Source organism: Lithobates pipiens, unplaced genomic scaffold (assembly GCF_037356315.1).
Source record: "Lithobates pipiens isolate NorthernLeopardFrog02 unplaced genomic scaffold, aLitPip1_a1.2 Scaffold_8, whole genome shotgun sequence".
Classification (NCBI taxonomy): Eukaryota; Metazoa; Chordata; class Amphibia; order Anura; family Ranidae; genus Lithobates; species Lithobates pipiens.
Genome location: NW_027507903.1, coordinates 556,288,341 through 556,315,087, shown reverse-complemented (window position 1 = coordinate 556,315,087; position 26,747 = coordinate 556,288,341). Strand labels below are relative to the sequence as shown.

Genomic DNA, 26,747 nt, shown 5'->3' with positions numbered 1-26,747 from the left:
GGCGATATGAGTCATGACGTCACATGACAGACTGAGAATGACAGACAGAGAGAGCAGAGAGCGGAGAGCGGAGGGGGAGGGGGGTGGAGGGCACTACTGCTGCCTGACACAGTGAAACTGACACACACAGAGAGCGCCCAGGGGTTTACTGGCTGGCTCGCTGCAGAGCAGAGAGGGGGGATGTCTGTGTGGAATGTAATGTGTGTTTACATCAGCGGAACGGAGGGGGGGCGGGGGGGGGGGTTGGTGGGGGCGCAGCTTGACATGGCAGGGACAGTGCACTGTGCATGAGTACAATAACCAGCGGCTGGGCGCCCTAGGGGGCAGTGCGCCCTAGGCGGTTGCCTAGTCCGCCTAGTGGTAGCACCGGCCCTGCACAACAGTATATCAAATTTCCAAAAATGTATATTTAAATGTACAGGACCTGAAAGTACATCATTCTGAGAGGATGCCATTTCTGACCACTTTCTGAAGATGCCAGCTGCCTGGCTTTACACCGACCCACTGAGTTCAAGACATTTGGAGTCATAAGTATGTACAGTATATAAGGAAACCACATACTGTCCAGGCATGACATCCAGGCAGCTAGAATTTGCAGTCAGCAATCGCATCCTCCATGTTAATCTCGGGAATAGTCTTCTTTTGTAATCTCTACTATGTTTCCTCATCATTTCCTGGGAATATAAAGTGGCAGAAAAGCCAGCAAACACGGGATTGCTCTCACAATAGGGGGCTTCATGTATTTAGCCCACCTCAGGACGCTTCTTCCTGATAATGAAGGATATGTGATAATTCAGAGGGATATGGGGATCTGTGATCCTTGGGGAGAATGTTTCCCCTTTCTCCTTTTAAGTTTTGTCCCTTATGCACTAAAGCCTCGTGCACACAATGAGAATATTGGACCAATGTTCTTTTTTTTTTTTGCATGCTAGTCTCATATCAAAAATTAAGAGGTTACTAAAGTTATGAAAATTCTCATACGACAGAATACAACTTCAGAAGTCATGTAATGTGTTGTATTTTATTGCAATATTTTCTTCCGATTCCGAGCATGCGCAGTCTTGGTCACTCGATTTTTTTTTTTTATAGACGAAAACTGTAATGATTAAATGAAAAATATTCATTCTGGTATCGTACAAGAAAACTTTTCGTGTTTGTCCCTTCTGATAATTTTGCATCACCTGTCATGATTTGCTCTCAAAAGCTGTGTACGAACTATCACATTGCTGCGAAAGTGGTATTTTCGGTCCGATTTTCTGGTTGTGTGTACTAGGCTTACTCTCTTCTTTTATACTTCCTCCTCTCTCCCCTCTCTTCTTTTTCTTCTCTCCGTATTCTGTCTCCGCTTTGTGGCTTTATACTGGCACTCAAAGCCTTTTTGTTTCTTTTGTATAAGAATTTTGTCAATTTGACATATGCTTACATTGACTTAGGGTGGTATAGCCTGCAGGAAATCTGCTCTAGTATTTTTTTTTAACAGTTTGCTATACTGATAACAATTCCTTATCGACTCGTAGTATCTTGGCTTTTCCATTTTGAGGCTGTTTGGTTTTCATTTATTAATGTATACACTTTGGCCCTAATAATTGCTGAATTGTAATAATAACCCCCTATAGCAATGCCACTGGGTGGCACTGTCCCCCTGAAAAATGCCACCCAAGACAAATGCTTTGTTTGCCTTATTGTTAATATGCTCATGAGTGCACAAAGTGGCACGGGTGCCTTGTAGGAGATCCTGGCTGATAGAACCTTGCAGCAGATGCCGAAACAGCAGGCAGACAGATGAGCTGGCTGATGTGCAGAAGCAGCATCAGGTGCAGAACTGTGGGCAGCAAACAGGCTGGTTAGCAGGCCAATGTAGGATATTCTGGCAAATTCGGAGGCACTGTAGCAGGTACATAACAGTAGGCAGCAAGCAGGTGGATGCAGGATCTCGTGTGGTCAGGCAGGTAAGAGTTGGTATCGAGCGGGCAGCTGAGGTGCAGAATCAGGAACCAAAGCAGAATCGGAGCCAGGCTGGGGTTGATATCGGGTGAGCAGAGAAGGTACCAAAACAGCAGGCAAAAAGTAGGGTCAGTTCACAAGCCAAAATCAACAGCTGGATATCAGGAACAAGCAGGATGAAGACAAGCAGGGAGTACAGGATCAGGTCACAAACGGTAGAAGCTGACGACCACTCAGCAATCCTCTGCTCTCTGGAGCCACTTTAAATTGGCAAATGAGCTCCAAGTATTCACACACGCTTATGCGAATGCGCACGAGTACACGTCTAGTTGTCACTCACTTTTGATGTGGCCTGCAGCACCTTCTGATGTGGTTCGCCACCTCCTGCTCTGGGATGGCAGTTTGGCAAGCCCGGATCATGGGTTGTTGACCCGCCATCCCCGAGCATCAGTGTGAAGAACGGAGCCTGACACAGGCAGAGTGATACCAAATGTACTCCACCCGTGACAAGAGCGATACAGGAAGCATCTGCTCTGCTTTCTACTGCAGCCGCATTTTTCTTCTAGCTCCGGCTCCTCTCACACTGATGCTCTGTGTTGGTGGGTCAGGAACCAGCCAGCAACACCCACCAGCAGTACCAGCCAGCAGTATCCGCCAGTAGTACCAGCAAGCAGTACCCACCAGCAGAACCCACTAATAGAACCCAGCAGCAGTACCAGCCCCAGCCACCAGCCATACCGCCTGGCGGACAGCAGCAGCAAATGATACCTGCAGGAATCCTGAGGAAGAAGTGAAGATTGAGGTCAGTTGAGGTAAACTGCATTAGGCCCCTTTCACACAATCGGTCCGATCGGGTCTGCCTGTCTGTTTCTCAGGTGGACCCAATAGGACGCACCATTCACCTCTATAGGGCGGCAGATGTAAAACGGACTTGCGTCCGTTTACACCCACCTATCTCCAATCCAATCCACTTAAAAAAACAGAAGGGGATCCTTCCCCTTCTGTTTGGGTGGATTGGATCGGAGGGTCCATAGAGTAGAGGTGGCTGTGTCCTTGTCTGCTCTGCATATGCGGTGGTCGATCTTCTTGACACAGGGGGCCTCAAGCACAGCCCCTGACATCACAAAAGCACCACACATAAGATGCATTTCAATTGGGAGGTGTGTCTTTGGTGCGTTTTTTTTTAGAATGTAGAAAGCAACTGGGAAAAATGGATGAATGGCTGCACACATCAGGAAGGATGCCAAAATCGTTATTGTAGAGAGCAACAAATAAAAACATAAACAGCGTGGCGAGCACCAGGAGATAAAATTGTTAACGCAATTCTCGCAGATAACAGGATTTAATGACCATGCAAATGTCAAAATTGATCACTGTGAAAGGGGCTTTAAAAGAGAAGTATGGCTAAAGCTTTTTTTGTCACCCCATACAAAGAAATGAATTATTCCACTATCGGCTCTAGTAGGTCCTTATATTCTGACAACCTCTAGGAGTGCAGGCAGGGAAAGAGCTTGTCTCGGCTCTTTCCCTGCTCCTCAGCTCCTTCTGGGATTTATTTTCTTCCTTAAAGCTTTTGAGAGTTTCTCTGTCAGTTTTGTCTGGTATTATATTGGGTGGTGTATATGACCAGTGCAAAGACTCCAAAGTGGAAAGATGCTGCATTGTTTAAAATAGTTGTCTTCCCTTGTTCTTTCTGTAAAGGTAAAGCGCTGCGATGTTACAGCTGTGTGGCGTCCAATGAAGAAGAGTGCTACAAGCAGGGTAACCACGTGTGTCCACAGTACGCAGAGGTCTGCTCCACCATCCTCGCACCAAGTAAGTCGCAATTATTTCTGTCTTTTATTTATTTTATTTTATTTCAGGTACTTATATAGTGCGGTCAATTTACGCAGCACTTTACATAACACGTGTTTCCCCGAAAATAAGCCCGGGTCTTATATTAATTTTGGCAACTAAAGACACAGTAGGGCTTATTTTCGGGGTAGGTCTTACCATGTAATGTGCTGTCTTATCTCCCCCACTCTCTCCCTGCCTAACAGGAATCCCCAGTGTGAACTGAGCTAAAATGCTTGTAAAATCCTATAATCCAGTCTATTACCGTAGTATATAATGTACAATACGTGTGTTTCTGTAATATAATTGTGCCAAATACCTTAGTTATAGCGTCGATCTGCGCTTCTTTGACCCGCCGGAGCTCTCTTTCCCGCAATTATATTACAGAAACACACACTTTGTACACTATATACTATTGTTATAGAGTGGATTATAGGCTTTTACAAGCATTTTAAACTAGGGATTATTTTCGGGGTAGGGCTTATATTGCAGCCCTCCTGGAAAATAATGGTAGGTCTTACTTTTGGGAAAACACAGTACATTGTACATTCACATCAGTCTTAAAAAGTACTTACATGTTGTACAATCTCCTTTTAGATCTTTCAACAATTATATACTGCAAGGCCTACTTGATTGGATACATGGATTGGACAAGAAGGCCTTTGCACAATTTAGTAGTTGGAAAATATAAAGGAGATTTTGCACAAGCAGATTATAAAGTAGTGTAGTATGTACTAGGCAGTTCAGATTGTAAAATGTAACAATACGGCTACTTTCACACCGAGTCGCTTTACAGGCGTGATACCGCTAAAAAATAGCACCTGTAAAGCGTCTCTCCTGTCACTCCAGTGTGAAAACCTGAGGGCTTTCACACTGCAGTGGTGCGCTGAGAGGACGCTAAAAAAAGTCCTGCAAGCAGCATCTTTGAGGAGCTTTAGGAGCGGTATATACATCGTTCCTAAAGCGTCCCTGCCCATTGAAATCAATGGGCAGCGCCGCCGAAGCGCCAGCTTTTAACCCTTTTTCTGCCACTGGCAGGGGTTAAAAGCACCCCACTAGCGGGCGAAAAGCGCTGATTAAACGACAGTAAAGCGCCGCTAAAAATAGCAGCGCTTTACCGCAGACGCCTCAGAGCCTCAGCGTGAAAGTGCCCTAAAGACATTTCAGATAGCACACTTTAAGTACGGTGTGCAGATGCTACCTGTAGAGTTCATTAAAGTGAATCCGTACTCCCTATTATACTTTGTGTAGTGCTTACCCCTGAAGGAGCTGCTTAATTTGTTGGGCCCCCTGTTCCTACGTCCATGACTGGGTGAGGAATGCTTATTACAGGTACCTGTATATACACCCAAAAGGCTCAAGGTGCATAGACACCAAAAATGACACAGCAACTGATGAAGCAATAGAAAACATATATTGTATACACAGAAGAAAAAATATACCGTAATGGATCAGCGGAAAGAGAATAATGCTGCAATGGTTACACCTCAAAAGAGATATATTACAACAGTCAAACAAGAGAAATACCATCTACTGCAATAACTAAGCAATGAAAGAAATACTGTATCCTGCTACACTGACACTATAATAGCAATATACTGTAGAAACATTAATTGCCATAAAGCACAACCCTTTCTGAGACCTGTACTGGGCATCCCTAGCTAGGGGAAATATGTGTATACCACAATAACAGTTAAGCAGTCCGTAGTATGGTAGTCTATTCTTATTGCTGGCCAGCTCGTTGGGGCCCAACTGATGGAGCACTGTAATGTCCCTTTAAGACTAATGCAAGCATAGTTACTGCAGTTCTTGCAGACAACGCTGTCCCACTTTAGAAAGGTGTAGTGCAGGGTCAGCCAATAGCCTCTCATCTGGCTCCCCAATCAAGCATCGGGCTCAGCCAACATTCAGAGCATCATCCAATACTGCAAGTTCTGTGCATCCCCTGATACTATCGCTTGATATTCTGGAATGGCTGCCTCTCTCTCTCTCTCTCTCTCTCTTGCTCTCTCTCTCTTGCGCTCTCTCTCTCTCTCTCTGGTGTAGCAGTCTGTTTTCAGCCTTGATCTGCCCGCAGAATGTGTCTTCTTCCTTTCCTCAGCCCATAACCAAAACTGCCACGCCTCCTCCTCTTCCTCAGTGCCACTGGCAGTTGAAGTTTAAAACAAAGTTGTAGCGCATACTAAGGCTACATTCACACTAGCTGTGGCTCTGAGCGGCTCGGCAAGACCGTCAGCCATGTTCACTATAATGACAAGACGCCGGCAGCCACAGCTATTTGCTGCTGTCCACAAAGCAAGTGATTACCTGCTGCGATTGCTGCTGGATGCACACAAAGTGCAACCAGCAGCAATCACTGCAGGTAATTTCTAGCAGTGGGGAGCCACAAAGAGCTGCAGCCGCTGGTGATCTGTCATTGAAGGGAAAGGGGCTGGCCGCTCTCCATCCTCTATGGGGCAAAATGAGGACATGGACTGCTAGTGACTCCTAAAAGAAATGTGGAGGATTGTAGGAGATGCAGTCCCCAAAGAGACTTAGGTCATATTCACACCAGCAATTTAGGCTGGTTGAATTGTAGTGGCAGGAATCAGAGATTTACTAGCACTCCATGTCCTCATTTCACCCCATAGTGGATAAAGAGCTGCTTAACACTAGCTGCTCTGTGTGACAGCAGTCAGTCCTGCAGCCATGCCTGTAAACTGTCTCTGAATCCTTTGCTCAAAGATGAGAAAAAGCAGAATTGTACACAGTCAGGCCTTTGCTGTTACTCCTACCCTGTCAGTTCTGCTCACCGAGCTTCATTTGTAAAGTCTTCCATCACCCTCCCGATTTAGTTGTCCATTGCTACTGGGACCTACATTTCCCTGACTTCAAGGCTAAGTCCTTCCAACAACTTTTCCACTATTTAATAGGACTGCCTCAGTGTTCAGGTAGGCCACTATTATTTATGAATAATATAAAGACCCCTTACATTGGTGGTCATTGGAGAAGTGTTCCCTTACATTGGTAGTTGTTGGTGAAGTGTTCCCCTGTAATTGGTAATTAGTGGTGAAGTACCCCTTTAAATTTTCATTGGCAAAGTGTTCCCTTACATTGATGTTTGGTGAAAAAGTGCCTCCATCACATTGGTGATCAATGAAGCATGCCCCTGGTCAATGCAAAAGTGTCCAATTACATTAGTGGTCAATAGAGAAGTGCCACTATTACCCGTGGTCAGTGGAGAAGTGTCCCCTTACATTTGTGGTCAGTGGAGGAGGCCCCCTTTTATAGGTGGTCATGGGTGAAGTGTGTCTGCCCTCTAAATGGTTGTTAGTGGTGAAGTACCCCATACATTATTGGTCAGCGGAGAAGTACCCCCACTATATTAGTGAAAAAAGTAGTAGGTGAGATGCATTGACTATATTAGTGGTCAATGGAGAAGTGCTAGCCTTACATAAGTAGTCAATGGAGAAGTCCCTCCCTTACAATGGGGGGTAATGGTGAAGCACCTCTTTTATATTAGTGGTCACTAGAGAAGTGGTCACCCATTGGTGGTCACAGTGAAGAAGTGTCAGGATACTGCAGTCACTTGGGGATACTTTGCTGCAGAATTTGAGGTAGAGACATAAAAATTTGATGGCAGAAATTTTATCTCAGCTGCAGAGACTTGAGACTCCTTTGTGTTCTCTGAGCTCCCACAGTTACTGGTGTAGCACAGTCTAGTGCACTACTAGTGTTAATATAGGTAAATGTAAGCTTATGACTCATGGTACATTATGTGAGTCTGTAACTGGGTTTGGTCACTGCAGTTCAGGCTGGATGGCTCTACAGATGCAGGTCTCTGACTTGGTTGGGTCACTGCAGTTCAGGCTGGATGGCTCTACAGATGCAGGTCTCTGACTTGGTTGGGTCACTGCAGTTCAGGCTGGATGGCTCTACAGATGCAGGTCTCTGACTTGGTTGGGTCACTGCAGTTCAGGCTGGATGGCTCTACAGATGCAGGTCTCTGACTTGGTTGGGTCACTGCAGTTCAGGCTGGATGGCTCTACAGATGCAGGTCTCTGACTGGGTTGGGTCACTGCAGTTAAGGCTGGATGGCAATACAGATGCAGGTCTCTGGTACCTCCCCCTGGATCTAGAAGCTTGTGAAAGCCTCTGGAAGTTAGTGGGCAGAGGCCAGGAAGTTCTGATTTGCATATTTGAGGGAAATAAGACAATACTCAGGCAGGAACTTGGCCAATCCCCAGGCAGAATGTCCTGGTTGGGTGGCTAGGTCAGCCCTTAAATATGGTGGAGCCATGCCAGCAAGGAGTAGGGTGAAAGATGGGAGTGCTGAGGAGGCTGTTGGTGGCTGAGGAGTCCCCTAGGTCTGGGGGGCGTTTACCTCCAGGCTATGCTTGGGCTGGCTGGGAAGAATACTTTTAGCATCCGGCTTGAGAGGGAATCTTACCTAAGAGCAGCAGGGAGCAAGGAGGACAGAGTGAGTATATCAGCACACCCAGGGATTCACAAGGGGAGAGACTGCCACATGTAGCAAGCTTTCGAATGACATAGCTGTGTTCAACCAATTTGGCCATTGTCCTGGGAGACCTTCAGAGCAGCCAGGAGGGCTTGCAGTACCTGCAGGCAGTGGAGCTGGCAGCAGTTCTACAGATGAGATACGCCTGCATGCGGTCTTGCAACATTTTGTGCCATTTTCCAAAGGACACTATGAGGTCCCGATGCGCAAGGGACTTTTGCTAACTGATCTATAAAGACTGATTGTGTCCAGAAATGAGAAGAGTCCGGGATCTTTTCTCTGTACGTAGGAAGGAAGTTGTTCCCATCTGCTGTTTCAGCCAAGTTGAGCGTCCCATAACCTCTCTACCCCATCCAAGTTGTCATCCCTAATAACCACAAAAACAAGCCCAAAAGCAGATTTCGGATGCAAGTGGAAAATTCATGTTGCTAGGCTGTGCAGGAACAGGGCAGCCAGTTACCAGCAGCCCCTGCGGGGGTAGTGCTACACTGGGCAGCTTTGAAAACCTCCAGCTGACCTTGCAGATAACTTCACTCATTACACAGGACACACCTAGGCAAAGACGTGCCAGAAGTGGTGAATGTTGAAATCACTCCAGTTATCAGACGCTTTCAAAGGAAAGTGGTTGAATTCCCAAGATAAGGAACTCTTATGCTCTCAGATACTTAAGACTCAAAGCATAAATAGAATAGCATATACTGGGTGTAGTGCCACCTTTTCTTCAAGCCAAACCTGAACATTTTCACAGCGCACAGCAATTTTTTTTTAGTACATGCTATAGGATTGTAAAATACCTGGTGATACCTTTTGGGTTACCCAAAGAGAGTAGTGATGAGGTGCGCTATGGTGTACAGTGGCTGTGGCCAAATTGCATTAACTGGGCATGGTTAAATAAAACTAAAGCATTCGTGTGCCCATAAAATATGAATCGATTAATAAAAGAAATATCAGTTAAAATATGAAACTAGTCTACCTTAAAAGTGGACACTGTCAACCAGTAGGGCAGTGGACAGTGCCAGTAGGGCAGATGATGGTGTCAGTAGGGCAGTGGACAGTGTCAGTAGGGCAGTGGACGGTGTCAGTAGGGCAGTGGACGATGTCAGTAGGGCAGTGGATGGCGTCAGTAGGGCAGTGGATGGCGTCAGTAGGGCAGTGGATGGCGTCAGTAGGGCAGAAGACGGTGTTAGTAGGGCAGTGGATGGTGTCAGTAGAGCAATGGAAGTTGTCAGTAGGGCAGTGGACGGTGTCAGTAGCCCCCATAGAGACCTCCATAGAGCGAGACAAATCCCCCTTACCTTCCAGGAGCCGCTGCAAAGATGCGTGTGAAAACCTGTTAGGGGGCGGAGACTAACACCATGCTCTCTAATGCAAAAGCATCCCTGGTTGGTAGGTCACCAGTTCCATTCACTCTCTCTGGCATCGGCTGACGGCTGGGACCTGGGTGGGAGAGAGAGCACACAGAATCACAGACAGTGCAGTGTGACCTTGGCGGCTGCTGCAGGACATTGGCCCCGTAGAGTGCTGGAGCAGGGAAGAAGGGGGGCAGGGGTTTGCTGCTGGCGGTAGGAGAGAGGGTTCTGCTTCTGCAGCTGTCTGATGATCGGCAAATTGGGGGGATCTTCTTATGGAGGGGGGGGGAGTCTGCTGGCGGGAGAGATTGCACCATAGAGAGAGAGTCTACTCTGACCCAGCGGATTGGGGGTGGTGATGTAATGGGGAGGGAGGGAACAAGGAGGAGGCAGTGGCACTCATCACTGAAGCCAAAGGAGCTGCTGGCGGGACTCGGAGGGGGGGGTTGGGAATCGGATTGGGAAGAAGGAAGGCATGGTGCTGTGTGCTGGTGACACCGTGGCTGCTACTTCCCATGTGTGTGTACAGTTTATATATGCTATGCTATTTATGCTTTGAGTCTTAAAGAGGAAGTAAACCCCAATGGGTTTTACTTCCTCTTTTGCTCCCTGCAAGGCCTGCAAATTAAAAGCATAATGGGCTAGTATGCATCACATACTGGCCCATTATATGACACTTACCCTTCGGGTCTGGTATGGATATTAGGGGAACCCCGCACCCAAATTAAAAAAAAATGGTGTGGGAGGCCCCCAGGCACTATATACCCTGAACAGCAGTATATATACTATATGGACTGCACTATATACTCTGTAGAAAATTGGGCCTTAGGTGTTGGTGGTACCAGAACACTGTAAGCCATCATAGTTAGTCTTAGTGAGTGCAGGCAGGGCTGGTGCAAGGATTTTTGGCACCCTAGGCGAAACCTCATTTTGCCGCCCCCCCATTGGCTCCGCCCCTGACTCCACCCCCAGAATACCGCTTCACCAGTGCTCAACAATTCCACCTCACCAGCGCCCATAAATTACAGACTTGGGGGGACATTTGGCAGATCAGTCAACATAATAGATATATATACACTCACATTTTAAAATTAAATTTCATGGTCATCACATTCACATAATGTTATTCTCATTAAGGCCCCTTTCACATTCTCATTAAGGCCCCGGTGCGGGCATCGGCGGCAAAGCGCTGCTATTTTTAGCAGCGATTTACTGTTGTTTTAGTGGCGGTCTGCATTTAACCCCTGCTAGCGGCCGAAAAAGGGTTAAAACCGCCTGCAAAGCGCCGCTGCAGTGGCGCTTTGCCGGCGGTATAGCCGTGCTGCCCCATTTCAATAGGTAGGAGCGGTTTCACCGCTCCAAATATGCTCCAAATATGCGGCTAGCAGGACTTTTTTCACCGTCCTGCTAGCGCACCGCTCCAATGTGAAAACCCTCCGGCTTTCACACTGGAGTGAAAGGGGCCGGTTTTTTCAGGCACTATACAGGCGCTATTTTTAGCGCTGTAGCGCCTGAAAACCGCCCCAGTGTGAAAGGGGCCTAATAGAGAGAAAGCAACAGTTTTTTACTTACCTCACGGTCACACCAGTAACCTGTTGCTGGCACCAACTGTATTTGCCAGCCTGTGTACCTGCCTCGTGTGGTGTGGTGCCTCTTCTCTTCCTGTTCCAGCTAGCCCAGGCTGCGCGCACCTGACCCCAAGCCCAGAGAGCGGCCTTCAAGCGCAACGCCGACGTCTCCCTGCTGTATCCCATGATGATGCATGCTGCATCCATCCTCCATCCATCCTCCATTCCAGGAGAGTGTGGGGGCGGGGCCAGGGGTGCTGTGCTATCAAATAAAAGGTGTCATCATGTCACAGAGGACTGACGGGGGGGGGGGGAATGGCTGCTGCTGTGCCTGTGTGTTATCATCATGAGTAATGTCACAGACCGTCAGACTGACAGAGAATGGAGGGGGGGGGGAGGGGGCGGCTGCTGTGCCTGTGTGTTATCATCATGACGACTCCCCCCCCCTCCTCTGTCAGTCCGACGGTCTGTGACATTACTCATGATGATAACACACAGGCACAGTAGCAGCCGCCCATTTTGTTTTGCAACACCACGCTACTCTGTATTAGATACTGTTCACACCACCAGAAGTGTAGTAGAAATTGTACACTCTGTATTAGATACTGTGTACACCGCCTACACTGTATTAGCAACTGTACTACAGCTGCCTGTACTGTATTCTGTGTACACCACAGAAGTGTAGTAGAAACTATACACACTGTATTAAATACTGGGTACACCACCAGAAAAGTAGTAGAAACTGTACTACGGCTGCACTGTATTGTGTACTGTGTACAACACCAGAAGTGTAGTAGAAACTGTACACACTGTATTAGATACTGTGTACACCGCCTGCACTGTATTAGCAACTGTACTATGGCTGCACTGTATTCTGTACTGTATACACCACCAGAAGTGTAGTAGAAGCTGTACACACTATATTAGATACTGTGTACACCACCAGAAAAGTGGTAGAAACTGTACTATGGGTGCACTGTATTGTGTACTGTGTACACCACCAGAAGTGTAGTAGAAACTGTACACACTGTATTAGATACTGTGTACATCGCCAGAAAAGTATTAGTAACTGTGCTACAGCTGCACTGCATTATATACTGTGTACACCACCATAAGTTTAGTAGAAATTGTACACACTGTATTAGATAATGTGTACACCACCAGAAAAGTAGTAGAGAAAGTGTACTACGGCTGCACTGTATTTTATACTGTGTACACCACCAGAAGTGTAGTAGAAACTGTACACACTGTATCAGATACTGCGTATACTGCCTGAAGTGTATTAGAACCAGTACACAACAGAATGCACAGTAGATATAGGCTACACTGGATACAGAGTATATATGAGTATATATATGTTGGAGTATGAGGGAGAACCACACACAGCTTCCAATTTAGTACCAGCAAACAGGTCCTCCCACCGACCTTGTATATATAAGAATAAAGTTGCAAAAGGTGCTGCACATAAAAATGTGTTTCTTTATTCCATCAAATCTTTAGATAAAGATTACAAAGCAAGTAGAGTCATTGAAGACAAAATAGTTACAATCATCTGTTCAGACAAGGATTACGTTTCAGGCTGGTTTGTGCCCTTCCTTAGATCAGTAAGAACATTTCCGACATATGTGTGTGTGTGTGTGTGTGTGTGTGTGTGTGTGTGTGTGTGTGTGTGTGTGTGTGTGTGTGTGTGTGTGTATATATACATATATACACACGCACATACACATCATACATATATACACAAGACTGTGTACATATATACAGTATCTCACAAAAGTGAGTACATCCCTCCACATTTTTGTAAATATTTTATTATATCTTTTCATGTGACAACACTGAAGAAATTATACTTTGCTACAATGTAAAGTAGTGAGTGTACAGCTTGTATAACAGTGTAAATTTGCCTTAAGAGTTCCCTTCACTGGAACTAAGGGGTCAAGCCCAACCCCTGCAATACAACCCCACACCATAATCCCCCCTCCACCAAATAATTTGGATCAGTGCACAAAGCAAGGTTAATAAAGACTTGGATGAGCAAGTTTGGGGTGGAGGAGCTTGACTGGCCTGCACAGAGTCCTGACCTCAACCCAATAGAATACCTTTGGGATGAATTACAGCCGAGACTGCGAGTCAGGCCTTCTTGTGCACATCAGTACCTGACCTCACAAATGCGCTTCTGGAAGAATGGCCAAGCATTCCCATAGACACACTCCTAAACCTTGTGGACAGTCTTCCCAGAAGAGTTGAAGCTGTTATAGCTGCAGGGTGGGCTAACTCAATATTGAACCAGGTTTTCATAAAATCCTAGGGTTCCTCCGGAGGTTGCTAGGGGTTACCTGAGAAAGGAGCAATTTCTGCCTCTCAGTTTCCACTCACAGCAGTGATCTTTTTAGCTATCTGTAAGGATGTAATTCTTCCCGATGACCACAAGTGTAAGGAACATTCTTCCCTTTGATCGCACTAATACTAATGTATCATGAGTTGAAGATATAGTTAGAGAGTGTCTTCTCCATTGCCTCTTTGAAGCAAGTGATGTGAAAGAATAAAGGTCAGAGAGTGGTGGAACATAGCAAGGACTGGGAAGCTATACCTAGGAAAAGCTTGCAGGGACAATCAGCAGAGAACAAAGTCACCAGAATAGCCTCTTTAAAGCGGGAGTCCACTGGGACTCCGCGTTTTTTTTTTTTTTTTTTAAAAGCCAGCAGCTACAAATACTGCAGCTGCTGACTTTTAAAATAGTGACACTTACCTGTCCAGCGCGCCCGCGATGTCGGCACCCGAAGCTGATCTCTAGATCGTCACTCGGGTGCTGCCGCCGCCATCTTGGGTATGGGAATCAGGAAATGGAGCCTTTCGGCTTCATTTCCCGGTTCCCTACTGCGCATGCGCGAGTCGCGCTGCGCAATAAGGACGGTCCCCGCTGCCTCTGGGATCTGTGTGTTTCCCAGCAGGCAGCGGGGCACTTGCGGAAGGGGGCGGGCACTTGCGGAAAGGGGCGTAATCTACGCCCCTTTCCGCAGAGAGCTATCCCGGAAGTGGGTGCAGTTACCTGGATTATCCAGGTAACTGCACCCCCCTCCCCCCTGAAAGGTGCCAATTGTGGCGCCGGAGGGGGGGAGGATTCCGATGAGCGGAAGGTCCGTTTTAGGGTGGACCTCCGCTTTAAGTGAACATTTTTTGGGTTCCCTATTTAACTGCTGCCCAAGTACAAATACTGTATAGAGATATCCAGACAGATAAGTTGTTGCTAGAGATGAGTAATGATGTCCTGAAGCCTCTTATAATTCATAATAACGCAAATGGAATCAAACAGCCAACTCCCCCTATACTTCCAGGTACTGACATCACACAAAAAAGGGGCTGGTCAGTTAAGTATGGGAGGAGTTAGGAGATGTTCATTGCACAGCCTCAGTCCACTTGGATACTAGCAAACCAGAAGCATGGACAGGGCAAAGACGAATATCTCCAGCTCTTCAGCTGCCCTAGGAGAGAGCAAGTACCCAGGGTCTGGGTGAGATAGAGGGGATCCCAGTACTTGCCAGACCCACTTCTATTGCAATAAGCCCCTAACTCCAAAAGGTCCCTCGTGCAGATGCACAGTCTGCACAAATGCCATTCACAAGGGTATTATATGGCCCCCGGGAGTCTTGCCATGGAGATGGACACTGGTTTCCGGGATCTTACCAAGAGCCGGCAGCTTCACAAGAGGGGGAGCACAGACCTAGGGCAGCTGTGTTTAACATGAAAAGGGGCTAGATTCTCCTCCAAAGGGTTCCCCTGCTGCCTTTACAACCAATAATATGGATGCAAAATGTAACTGTTAATTACAAAGTTTCAGAATAATTATTTAATATAATAATGTTTTTGTTTTTGTTTTTTTTAGACAGCGTCATAAAGTCCTGCTCCTACAAGACATTCTGTGATCAGGCTCGTCAGAATGGAAATGGGGCTACTATTGAATGCTGCTTCTCAGATGACTGCAATGGCCCACCCAAAGGGAACAGTGCGGGCCTGAAGAACTCTGCCAGCTGCCCAGTGCTGCCCCCTTTCTTGATTTTCACAGCACTACTGGTCCTCAGACCCCTGTGAATGAATGTGTAGATTCTGCCTGTATTACCTTGATAATATGTCCTAAAATGAATCTCTGGACATGGCACATACTCAACCCCTAGTACATATGCAACACTACACAAATACGCTGAGTATTCATGTACATTTAAAATAAACAACTCACACCAAGGATCCAATTTAAACATGATCCTGTTGCTTAAAGTTTTATACATACCTATTATATATAAATATGCCTCCTTAGAGTGTGTATAAAAATACTTCAGTCCACATTTCTAAAATAGATGTACATGATGGTCTAACTAGAGGGCTCTATACTTGCATGTTTTCCTATCTTACTACCAATCTCAGCAACAACACAGAACCAGAGGACCTCACACTTGTTGACATCAGCAGCTTAGACAGGCCATGAACACAATACATCTCCTAGTGATTGACAACATTCTGCACAGGTTCCACTGGGGATACATGCAAATCTCTGATTGGACCTTTACTCTTCTTATATCTTAAACCTATAATTTTAAAATTTTAAAGTAGCCAGCTCTTTTTGATGCTGGTGCTTTATTTTTGTAATAGAAACAAGAGCTATTAGAAAACAATTTTACATCTAATGCCATCTTCATGACCAAACCAATGAAACTGTGTGCTGGTTTCAAGGAAACCTCTCATGAAAGTCACATGGGGGTTGATTTACTAAAACTGGAGGGTGCAAAATCTGGTTCCTCTGTACATGGTAGTCAATCAGCTACTAGCTTCAGCTTGTTCAATTAAGCATTAAAAAAAAGAAAAAAAAAAGAAACAGATTTTGCACTCTTGATATCTACCATTGCTTATTTTCTGAACTTCTAGTTGCATGGTTGACATGCTGACCACCCTGCTTTCCAATACGTTACTGACCCAAAACAAGTATGGAAGTAAGAACGCTGACTTTACCAGTCACCATACTTGTTCTGGGATTTTGACTCAAAAAAAAAAAAAAAGTAAGACAGAGAGTCAGGTCAGCCAGCACTGCCAGGTAACTAGCATTTTCTTAAGGAGATAAGCATATACAACCTCCGTATTTCTTCTAATAACAGGTTACCTTTAATTTCTCTCCTCCAAGAAATGTAAACAGATATGTTCTGCTGTTTTTTGGGTGCACGGGGCAACCACATTACTAAGAAATAATGAAGCGTATTCTCAAATTTTCCTTATTACTGTGTAAAATAATATTGTGTAACCCCCTCCCGCTGAGTGATAAAATAATTATTGCTGACCAGTCAGTTGTTGTATACTCTGTCATTCCAGACTCCATTAGAATTTTAGGCTGTTGCTTGTGTCCTGACTAATTGTGCTTTATTCATATAGGATAGTATTTTTGTGTACGTAGACTATGTAAAGAAAAATGACATGCATAAAAGGCGCAAATGGTTGTGAGATTTTATAATGAATTTTTTTATGTCCATAAATATAGCCAAAATACAGGTTAAGCCTGCTGAGTATGGCTAATCCCTGTATCCAATTAATAAACATGTCACACTGTATACTGCTGCTGAGTATCTGTATACACTGGTAATATGGGTGCTACAATGTACGATTCAGATCAGATTTATACACTGATAATCAACACTGTGCTCTGTATAATGATGGCAAATATCTCTATACACTGATAATCAACACTGTACTCCGTATAATCATAATGAGTGTGTCTCTATACACTGACAGAGTTTGGCTGAACGCCCCCTGGTTTGGTTCGCACCAGAACTTTCGAACACTGCAAAAGTTCGGACTCAAACCCTATTAAGGTCTATGGGATCCGAACTTGAAAAATCCAAAGTGCCTATTTTGAAGGCTTATACACAAGTTATTGGCCATAAAAAAGGGTATGGGGGCCCGAGTACTGCCCTGGGGGACATGTATCAATGCAAACATTTTTATAAATAAGATCAATTTTACAGGAGCAGTGAATATAGTGCCTGGGGGGCCCTTAGTCTGCCTGTAAAGTGGTGCATCTGTACCGCGTATAGAACCTGCTGCAGCAAGACTGACCTATATAAAGAAAAAAAAGACATTTAAATATTTAAATTGCCGGAAATACAATACAATACCATTTCCAGCAATATAAAAATGTTAAAAAATGGCTTGGGGTCCCCCCCCCAATCCATACTAGGCCCTTTAGGGTCTGTTATGGATTTTAAGGTGAACCCCACACCAAAAAATGGTGTGAGGTCCCCTAAAATCCATACCAGACCCTTATCCGAGCATGCAGCCCGGCAGGTCAGGAAAGGGGGGAGGACGAGCGAGCGCCCTCGCCTCCTGAACCATACCAGGCCACATGCTCTCAACATGGGAGGGTGCATGCTGGGTAGATGACATAACAAGGGGGTGGTACCACAGGTGACCCCCAGGTGATGTCACCAGGTGGCCCAGATGTCACCAGGTGGCCCCGTCCCTTACCTATTTAAGAACTGTCAAATGGTGGAGCAGGCATTCGACGGTTAGCCTTTGTTGCGGGCAGACATTTTTTTTTCCTTTTTTCGCGGTCTGGTGGTGCGGCGGGCATCATGATTGACGATGGATCTACTATGGAGAGACATTGTTTTTTTAACCACATTCTGACCTGCGCACAACGATGTAGGTCGGCACAATGGCACGGCATAAATCTCGGCATTGTGTGTGCCGTGACCGTCCCATCCCCCTAGTGTTTAATCCCTTCCCTGCCAGTGTCATTTACACAGTAATCAGTGCATTTTTATAGCACTGATCGCTGTATAAATGACAATGGTCCCAAAATAGTGTCAAAAGTGTCCGATGTGTCCGCTATAATGTCTCAGTCACAAAAAAAAAAAAAAAATCACAGATCGTCGCCATTACTGATAAAAAATAATAATAATAATAAAAATGCCATAAATCTATCCCCTATTTTGTAGACGCTATAACTTTTGCGCAAACCAATCAATATACAATTATTGCGGTTTTTTTTTTTACCAAAAATATGTAGAAGAATACATATCGGCCTAAACTGAGAAAGACATTTGTTTTTTTTATATATTTTTTATTTATTGCTATTTATTATAGCAAAAAGAAAAAAAAATGCTGTTTTTATCAAAATTGTTGCTCTTTTTTTGTTTATAGCGCAAAAAAGTAAAAACCACAGAGGTGATCAAATACCACCAAAAGAAAGCTCTATTTTTTGGAAAAAAAGGACGTCAATTTTGTTTGGGTGCCACGTCGCATGACCGCGCAATTGTCAGTTAAACCGACGCAGTGCCATATCGCAAAAAAGTGCTCTGGTCAGGAAGGGGGTAAATCTGAAGTTGTTAATAAAGGAATTGTCAAAGACTGCCTCCTGTCTTTATTTATTTTTGACATTTGTTTTTAGTGAGCGAGTAGGAGTACTATGTACCCCATACTCATTCACATAGGAGGGGCCGGGATCTGGGGGCCCCTATGTTAAAGGGGACATCTAGATTCTGATAAGCCCCTTGCCCGCAGGCCCCCACTACCACCGCCCAGGGTTGATGGGAAGAGGCTCTTGTCCCCATCAACATATTAACAAAGTGCTTTTGGAGTTGCACGCTTGCTCATCCTCTCACCTATCCTGACCTGCCAGGCTGCATGTTTGGATAAGGGTCTGCCATGGGTTTTAGGGAGGACCCCGCTCTGTTTTTTTAATTTTTTTTTTATTTTAGCATGGGGCTCCCCTTAAAATCCATTCCAGACCTGATGTTATTGTTATTAATGTTATTTTTCATTCAGCTGTCAGCGGGGAAGCCCATTGACAGCTGATGACTCATCCGTTGTTAAGGACGCAGTGGCCGGATTCCTGGCCCACTTCACAACTGGCTATGCACTATGCAGTGTGCGGTGCACTGTAGGGTGCTTTGCGGGCGAACATCCCGCAGAGTGCCCGCAAATTCAAGTTTTCGCCAAACAGGGGAACAGTCGATGTTTGGGCCAAACTTTTGCTTGGCTGGAACTGTTCGCTCAACTCTATACACTGATAATGAACACTGTAGTCTGTATATTGATGCCAAGTAAGTAGAACACAAATCTAGCTAACTGAGAGGACCTTGTTTGATGTAGAAGGGAATGAGGATTTGCCATGGAAAAAGTAAAAACCAGCTGTGACCAAGTTGTCACAGCCCGCCATACCTCTGGCCACCACTAGAGGGATATTTCTCCCTAAACTAGCTGGCTGGACACACACACAGGCAGATACAAATCTTACATGCAATCTGGTGCAGTCTAAGGGTTGGGCAGCAGTCTAACAATTGGCACACACTTATGGGATTCTTCAAACTACTCTGTAAGTTAGAATCCTGGTGTTAATCACTTTTCCCACTGCCCATGCACACTCACACACCACACACATGACTTATGATAGCTTGCCATCATCTAGCAGTTTGTCCACTAACTGGTCTGCTGGGCAATCATGCAGATCTCTGTCTAGCAGATCTGCTAGCTTACACACAGACACTCAATGTGCATTTAATTTTCCACACATGGTGCAGTTGCATACAGACTAAAATTAAAGCTTGGACTGAGCATACATACACTAAATTACCAAAGGTATTGGGACGCCTGCCTTTACATATACATGAACCTTAATGGCACCCCAGTCTTAGTCCGTAGGGTTCAATATTGAGTTGGCCCACCCTTTGTAGTGAATAGCCAAATTCTGTATGCCCTTTTGTCTTTGTAATCTTCATCTCTACACTTATTTTATGCACTGTCCACCTTTGGGATACTAACGTGGCATTAAACCTAAAAGAAAACATTTATTAATTATAATTCATTTATAAATTAATAAGTGGCTTCTGTGTTCTAAGACTCATTATCCTAGAGAGATTATTGCATTGTGTTATCAATATACACTATATTACCAAAGGTATTAGGACACTTACCTTTACACACACATGAACTTTAATGGCATCCCAGTCTTACTCCGTAGAGTTCAATATTGAGTTGGCCCACCTTTGCAGCTATAACAGCTTCAACTCTTCTGGGAAAGCTGTCCACATGGTTTAGGAGTGTGTCTATGGGAATGTTTGACCATTCTCCCAGAAGACTATTTGTGAGGTCAGGCACTGATTTTGGATGAGAAGGCCAGGCTCACAGTCTCCATTCTAATTCATCCCAAAGGTATTCAAACTCGCTTATTTGTGTATTTATGGACCTTGCTTTGTGCAATGGTCCAAATCATTTGGTGGAGGGGCGATTATTGTGTGGGGTGGCTCTTTAGGGGTTGGGCTTGGCCCCTTAGTACCAGTGAAGGGAACTCTTAAGTCGTCAGCATACCAAGACAACTTTGTGGGAACAGTTTGGGGATGACCCCTTCCTGTTCCAACATGACTGCACACCAGTGCACAAAGCAAGGTCCATAAAGACATGGATGAGCGAGCTTGGAGTGGAGGAACCTGACTGGCCTGCACAGATTCCGGACCTCAACCTGATTGAACACCTTTGGGATGAATTAGAGCGGAGACTGCGAGCCAGGTCTTCTCAACCAACATCAGTGCCTGACCTCACAAATGTGCTTCTGGAAGAATGATCAAACATTCCCATAGACACACTCCTATATTCAATATTGAACCCTACGGACAAAGACTGGAATGCCATTAAAGTTCATTTACGTGTAACGGCAGGCTTGATAATACTTTTGGTAATATAGTGTATATTGATAACACAATGCAATAATCTCTTTAGGATAATAAGTCTTAGAACACAGAAGCCACTTATTAATTTATAAATAAATTATAATAAATAAATAAATGTTTGGTTTTAGGTTTAATGCCACTTTAGTATCCCAAAGGTAAAATAAGTATAGAGATGAAGATTACAAAGACTAAAAGGCATACAGAATTTGACTATTCACTGAAATAAAAAGGGAGAAAAAAAAAACTGAAATAAACTTTACCAAGGTTTATCCTGCACACCAAGAAAAATGAAGCAATCTGAACAGGCTGCATACAGATCACACCGTCCAGATCTCATGCTCCTCAATTTATATATGGATGCGGACTGGACTCCAAACCTTAGGCTGAATAACTCTAGGGGTGGCACCTCACCTGCTGGGAGGAGGGGTTCTGCCTTCTGAAGTGGCCATGGGTTATATGGGTCAGCTGGTTCTGATGGCTGGATCTGATCTCAGCATATCCAGTCACCACATGGCTGTAGTGAGCAGGCCCCATACAATGGTTTAAGGGTCCCTCAGGGATTCTCTTTGACCGACACATACCATTTTATGTGAATGAGCACATAGGCCATAAGGTGCACTATCAGAAGGAATTAATATCATCTCTACAATTATTATTTTGGATTTTATGAGCAATAACACATTTTCCTCTATCTTTGACATAATGACAATTGTTTGTAGGGGGTTTTGGAGTCTTCTGTGTGTCTATACTATAGGCCTCTTCGCCTGCTGGGCTTACAGCCAACATGCCTACAGATTCTTGTTGAGGCTTAGCAAGCTGATGGTTCATTTATCCTTATCTATAGGCAAAAGGATGTCAGAACATTATTAGTATCTAGGTGTCTCCATTTTCTCAATTTTCAGGCTCAAGAGCTGTCTATTCAGATTGTCACCATTTTCCAACTATTGACCACTAAATTAAGAAAACACTGTAATACTGAACACTGCATTTAAACTTCCCCACTTCGATATTTTCATTACATCTCTAGGTGACACATAGCTGAGCCTCAATGGGTCAGCCAACACGTCTACAATGAAGGTTCCACACTCAGATGTTTGAGCCTGGCATAAAGCTGCTCCCATGTGACCTGGAGCTTGTTCAGTGGCATAGGCACCAGGGCCCCCACCCTCTGACCTGTTTCCCACACTTCTATTCTGTCCACCTCAGCAGAAGTTCTGTCAGTACAATACCTGATTTCCTTCATCAAATCTATCAGCCTGTAACAACTCAGTGCTATCAGTTGCAGCTGCTGAAGGGGTAGACTCAAAATCAGAGTGGCAATTGCCCCACAGGCCGCCCTAACTTATGTTGAATACAGCTGCTGCCTGCTGCCATTTTTGTTTTTCTGTAGGAAGTGGGGCTGGTGGCCCAGCCGGTCACTGTTGCATTCCGGGAGTTGTAGTCCACGCTCAAGCCCCCGAGAAGTGCAGAGGAAACTACAGCTCCCGGAGACCGGAGTCTTGTAGGCAGGCAGAGGCAGGGCATAGCATGCATGACTGGCTCAGGCTGCAGGGCTGGCCACTGACCGTTTTATGCAAGGACCAGCTGAGCTGCCAGGTGAGAGACCCTGACACCCCCAGCTAACCCCTGACCCCACCCCCCCATACACCCTATTTACCCTGCCCCAGTGATCAGGCTGCATTGGATGGGCACTGGTGAGGCTGCTTTGAAAAAACAGGTGGGCATGGATGAGCTGATTCAGTGCTTCAATGGGCCACTTGACTGGACTTGCCCCTCAGGCCTATGCTGCCAGCCAACACAGGCAATATTAAGAGCCCTGTCACACTTGCCTGTCACACTTTAAGCTGGGAAGGCCTGCTGCGTAGCTGAAGGACATCAGTGGGGCCTCTTGTCTAAGTTTTGCCTAAGGCCTCATAAAGCCTAGAGCCACCTCTGCTCATGGGAATTGCCTATTTCCACTGCTCGTTGTACAATCTTGGGATCTCGGTCCAGTAAAAACTACTGGACCTCAATAGGTCATATGTATAGGAACTGGTACTTAATCATAAGCTTCTGCAGGGTGTCACATGTGCTCACACATAGTTCCTACAGCCACTGCTGGAAAGTAGTGCACAAACTGCAAGCATGTAGCTGTCCTTAGGACTTCACTGCAAGTACCAAAAACACTTGCGGTACACCTCTGGCATGAGATTGTCACATCTACCCCAACAGGTGGTCAGACATTATAGCTGGCTACTGTGTTCTTTACCTATAGCAGCCCCCTTTCCCATAAGGTAAGCAGGCCTACCGGTACTCGGTTGCCCCCAGGACTTATACACAATGCTGTAGTGCCTGGCCACCACACCAGGGCAGATGAGCAAAGAAAACAGATACTTCTGGTTAACATAGCCAAAAGCCAGATGCTGGAATGAGGAGCAGGAGCGCTAGACACTCCTGACAGAGGTGATACTGTTTACCAAAAGCCTACTTAATGGCCCCATAGTTCCCTTCTTGGCCCTCTGGAAGACTCAAAAAATGCATCCTGGGTGCTTGTAACCCTGATGTGAGGTACCATGCCCATTCCTCTTTGGGAAGGTACCACTGGAAACAAATCTTTTCAAATCCCTGTAAGAAAGTGTCCATATCGCCATATTTGTTGATATTTTGAAACTTGTCATGGGGAATTTTGTAGACTGTCGTGATGCCAAAGCATGGGCTGGTTCTACCTCATCAGAGTCAGCCAGGGCACAGATCAGCGGTTTCTTTGTCTGGCCCCTGGTTGTCTAGATTCCACTGACACAGATTCAGCAGGTTGTCTTCATTTACTTCAGGTAGCTCAACTATTGCCGAAAAAAAAAAGATAGGAAAACAAGAGGGGGAGTGCAGCAAATAGACAATAAGTCTTTTACAAAGCAAAAAAGGATATAACTGAGCAGATACAGATCTTAGGCCCCTTTTTTGTCAGCGGACCTGAACTCCATGTTAGTCTATGGATCGACTGATGTCAGCGGTGACATGTCCGCTGACATCCGACCTGGTCTGATCCACTAAAATCATACGGATAGCAATACGTTCCCTTCCGTCCCTGGAGTATCGGATCAGGTGAGATCTGATGCTGTCCGTTTTCGTCCGATCTCTCCATAGCTACCAGCGGCGCTCGACAAGCCCCTCCCCGCTCAGTGAGATCTCAAACACACGGAACCCCTGCTGTGAGCCGTGGCTGCAGCTAGTGCGAACCCAGCAGGTTATAATCCTTTTGTTAACCACTTCTCCCACTGCCCACACACACCCACGTACCAGACACATGACTTACGATAGCTGCCACTGACTGGCCTGCTAAGCCACCCCACATACACATCATTGTCTAGCAGATCTGCCAGCTTACACTTTGACACCAGACACAGTGCAATTGCATACAGATTAACAAGGAGCTTAGACTGAGCATGCATACACTGGTAACAGAATGAAATAATCTTTCTAGTAATAGGACTATTAGCTTAGTACACAGAAGGTACTTATTATTATTACTATCCCAAACCTTTTACCGAGGTTTATCCTGCTGGTGGGAGCACACCAAGAAAAGCTGAGCAACCAACCTTGTTCAGGACAGGCTCCATACAAATTACAACATCCATATCTCATGCTCCTTAATTTTTGAGGTATGTGAACTGGACTTGAACCTATGGTCGCTAAAATTCTGGGTGTGGAACCTCCCCTGATTGGAGGAGAGGTTCTGCTTTCTGAAGTGCCCATGGGTTATATAGACCAGCTGGTTCTGATGACCGGGACAGGGATAGGATTTCCAACTCTGGCTCTTCATTTTGATCACAACAAATCCAATCATTACATGGCTGTAGTGAGCAGGCCCCATTTGAGGTTCTCTCTGGGATTCTATATGACCGACACATACCATTTTATATGAGCATGAAGGACATAAAACACATTGATCTGACCCGGCCTAGACATAACGACAATTGTTGGTAGGCAGTTTGAAGTCTTCTGTGTGTTTAGGCCTCTTTGCCTGCTGGGTGCACAGTCAATATACCTACAGATTCCTTTTGAGGCTCAGTAAGGTTATCATAGGCATGCACAAGGGGTGTGTCAGTGTGCCTGGGCACACCCAAATCACCCTGTGAGGCATAGATTCCCCCTGCTGCTATTGCACTGAAGCCCCCCAACAGGGCTCCTATTTTTTTTTTTTTCATAAATAATAAATAAATAAAACTGTAAAAAATAATACAAAAATAATAAAAATAAAAACTACTGACAGTATTTACTTCCCTACTAACACTGTCCATGTTTTAATACATTTTAAAATGTTTTTTACATTTATTTATAAGAGCATGTGTGTGTGTGTCTATATATATGCAGTATCTCACAAAAGTGAGTATACCGCTCACATTTTTGTAAATATTTATTATATCTTTTCATGTGACAACACTGAAGAAATTATACTTTGTTACAATGTAAAGTATTGAGTGTACAGCTTGTATAACAATGTAAATTTGCTGTCCCCTCAAAATAACTCAACATACTGCCAATAATGTCTAAACCACTGGCAACAAAAGTGAGTACACCCCTAAGTGAAAATGTCCAAATTGGGCCCAATTAGCCATTTCCCTCCTCGGTGTCATGTGACCCGTTAGTGTTACAAGGTCTCAGGTGAGTTAAATTTGGTGTTATCGCTCTCTTTTACAGTCACTGGAAGTTCAACATGGCACCTCATGGCAAAGAACTGTCTGAGGATCTGAAAAAAAGAATTGTTGCTCTACATAAAGATGGCCTAGGTCTGTGATGGCGAACCTTGGCACTCCAGATGTTTTGGAACTACATTCCCCATGATGCTCATGCACTCTGCAGTGTAGTGGAGCATCATGGGAAATGTAGTTCCAAAACATCTGGGGTGCCAAGGTTCGCCATCACTGGCCTAGGTTATAAGAAGATTGCCAAGACCCTGAAACTGAGCTGCAGCACAGTGGTCAAGACCATACAGCGGTTTAACAGGACAGGTTCCACTTAAAACGGGCCTCGCCATGGTCGACCAAAGAAGTTGAGTGCATGTGCTCAGAGTCATATCCAGAGGTTGTCTTTGGGAAATAGATCTATGAGTGCTGCCAGCATTGCTGCAGAGGTTGAAGGGATGGAGGGTCAGCCTGTCAGTGCTCAGACCAAACGCCGCACACTGCATCAAATCGGTCTCCATGACTGTTATCCCAGAAGGAAGACTCTTCTAAAGATGATGCACAAGAAAGCCTGCAAACAGTTTGTTGAAGACAAACAGACTAAGGAAATGGATTACTGGAACCATGTCCTGTGGTTTGATTAGACTAAGATAAAGGTATTTGGTTCAGATGTTGTCAAGCGTGTTTGATGGCAGCCAGGTGAGGAGTACAAAGACAAGTGTGTCTTGCCTACAGTCTAGCATGGTGGCGGGAGTGTCATGCTCTGGGGCTGCATGAGTGCTGCCGGTGTTCTGCCTAATAGAGTCCGGCCATCCATATGTGTCCGCTCCGTACTGCGCATGCGCAGTACAGAGCAGACGAAGCTTCGGAAAATCTCCGAAGCTGAACGGCGCCTGCGCCGTGAGTGGAGGTGGTAGCCCCACTATCCAAGCGGACATAGGGTTTAGAATTTTAGAGGGCCCCTCGCGGGCGAGCTTCGCTCGCCACGCTTCGGGCTCGGCCTCGCTGCGCTCGGCTCTTTTTTATTCTAACTCTATGTCCACTTGGATAGTGGGGATAGAACCTGGACTCACGGCGCAGGCGCCGTTCGTCCTCGGCAATTTTCGGAATCTGTGCTCCTGTGTACTGCGCATGCGCAGTACGCAGAGGACAGCATCTGATGGAGGACCCTATTTGACAAGACACCG

At 45.4% G+C, this 26,747-nt stretch overlaps 1 protein-coding gene across 2 annotated transcripts in view; it reads left to right on the top strand.

Moving 5' to 3' along the window:
• LOC143960932 (uncharacterized) overlaps positions 1 to 16,783 on the top strand; it is a 47,353-nt gene extending 30,570 nt beyond the window's left edge. The window contains exons 2-3 of one of the 2 annotated variants that reach the window (XM_077469963.1): positions 3,619 to 3,759; positions 15,076 to 16,783. In XM_077469963.1, coding sequence (XP_077326089.1) covers positions 3,619 to 3,759; positions 15,076 to 15,281 — 347 coding nt within the window. In that variant the 3' untranslated portion in view covers positions 15,282 to 16,783. The remainder of the gene's footprint in view (positions 1 to 3,618; positions 3,760 to 15,075) is intronic. The other variant, XM_077469965.1, reaches the window with a different exon arrangement.
• Positions 16,784 to 26,747: the final 9,964 nt, after the last annotated feature.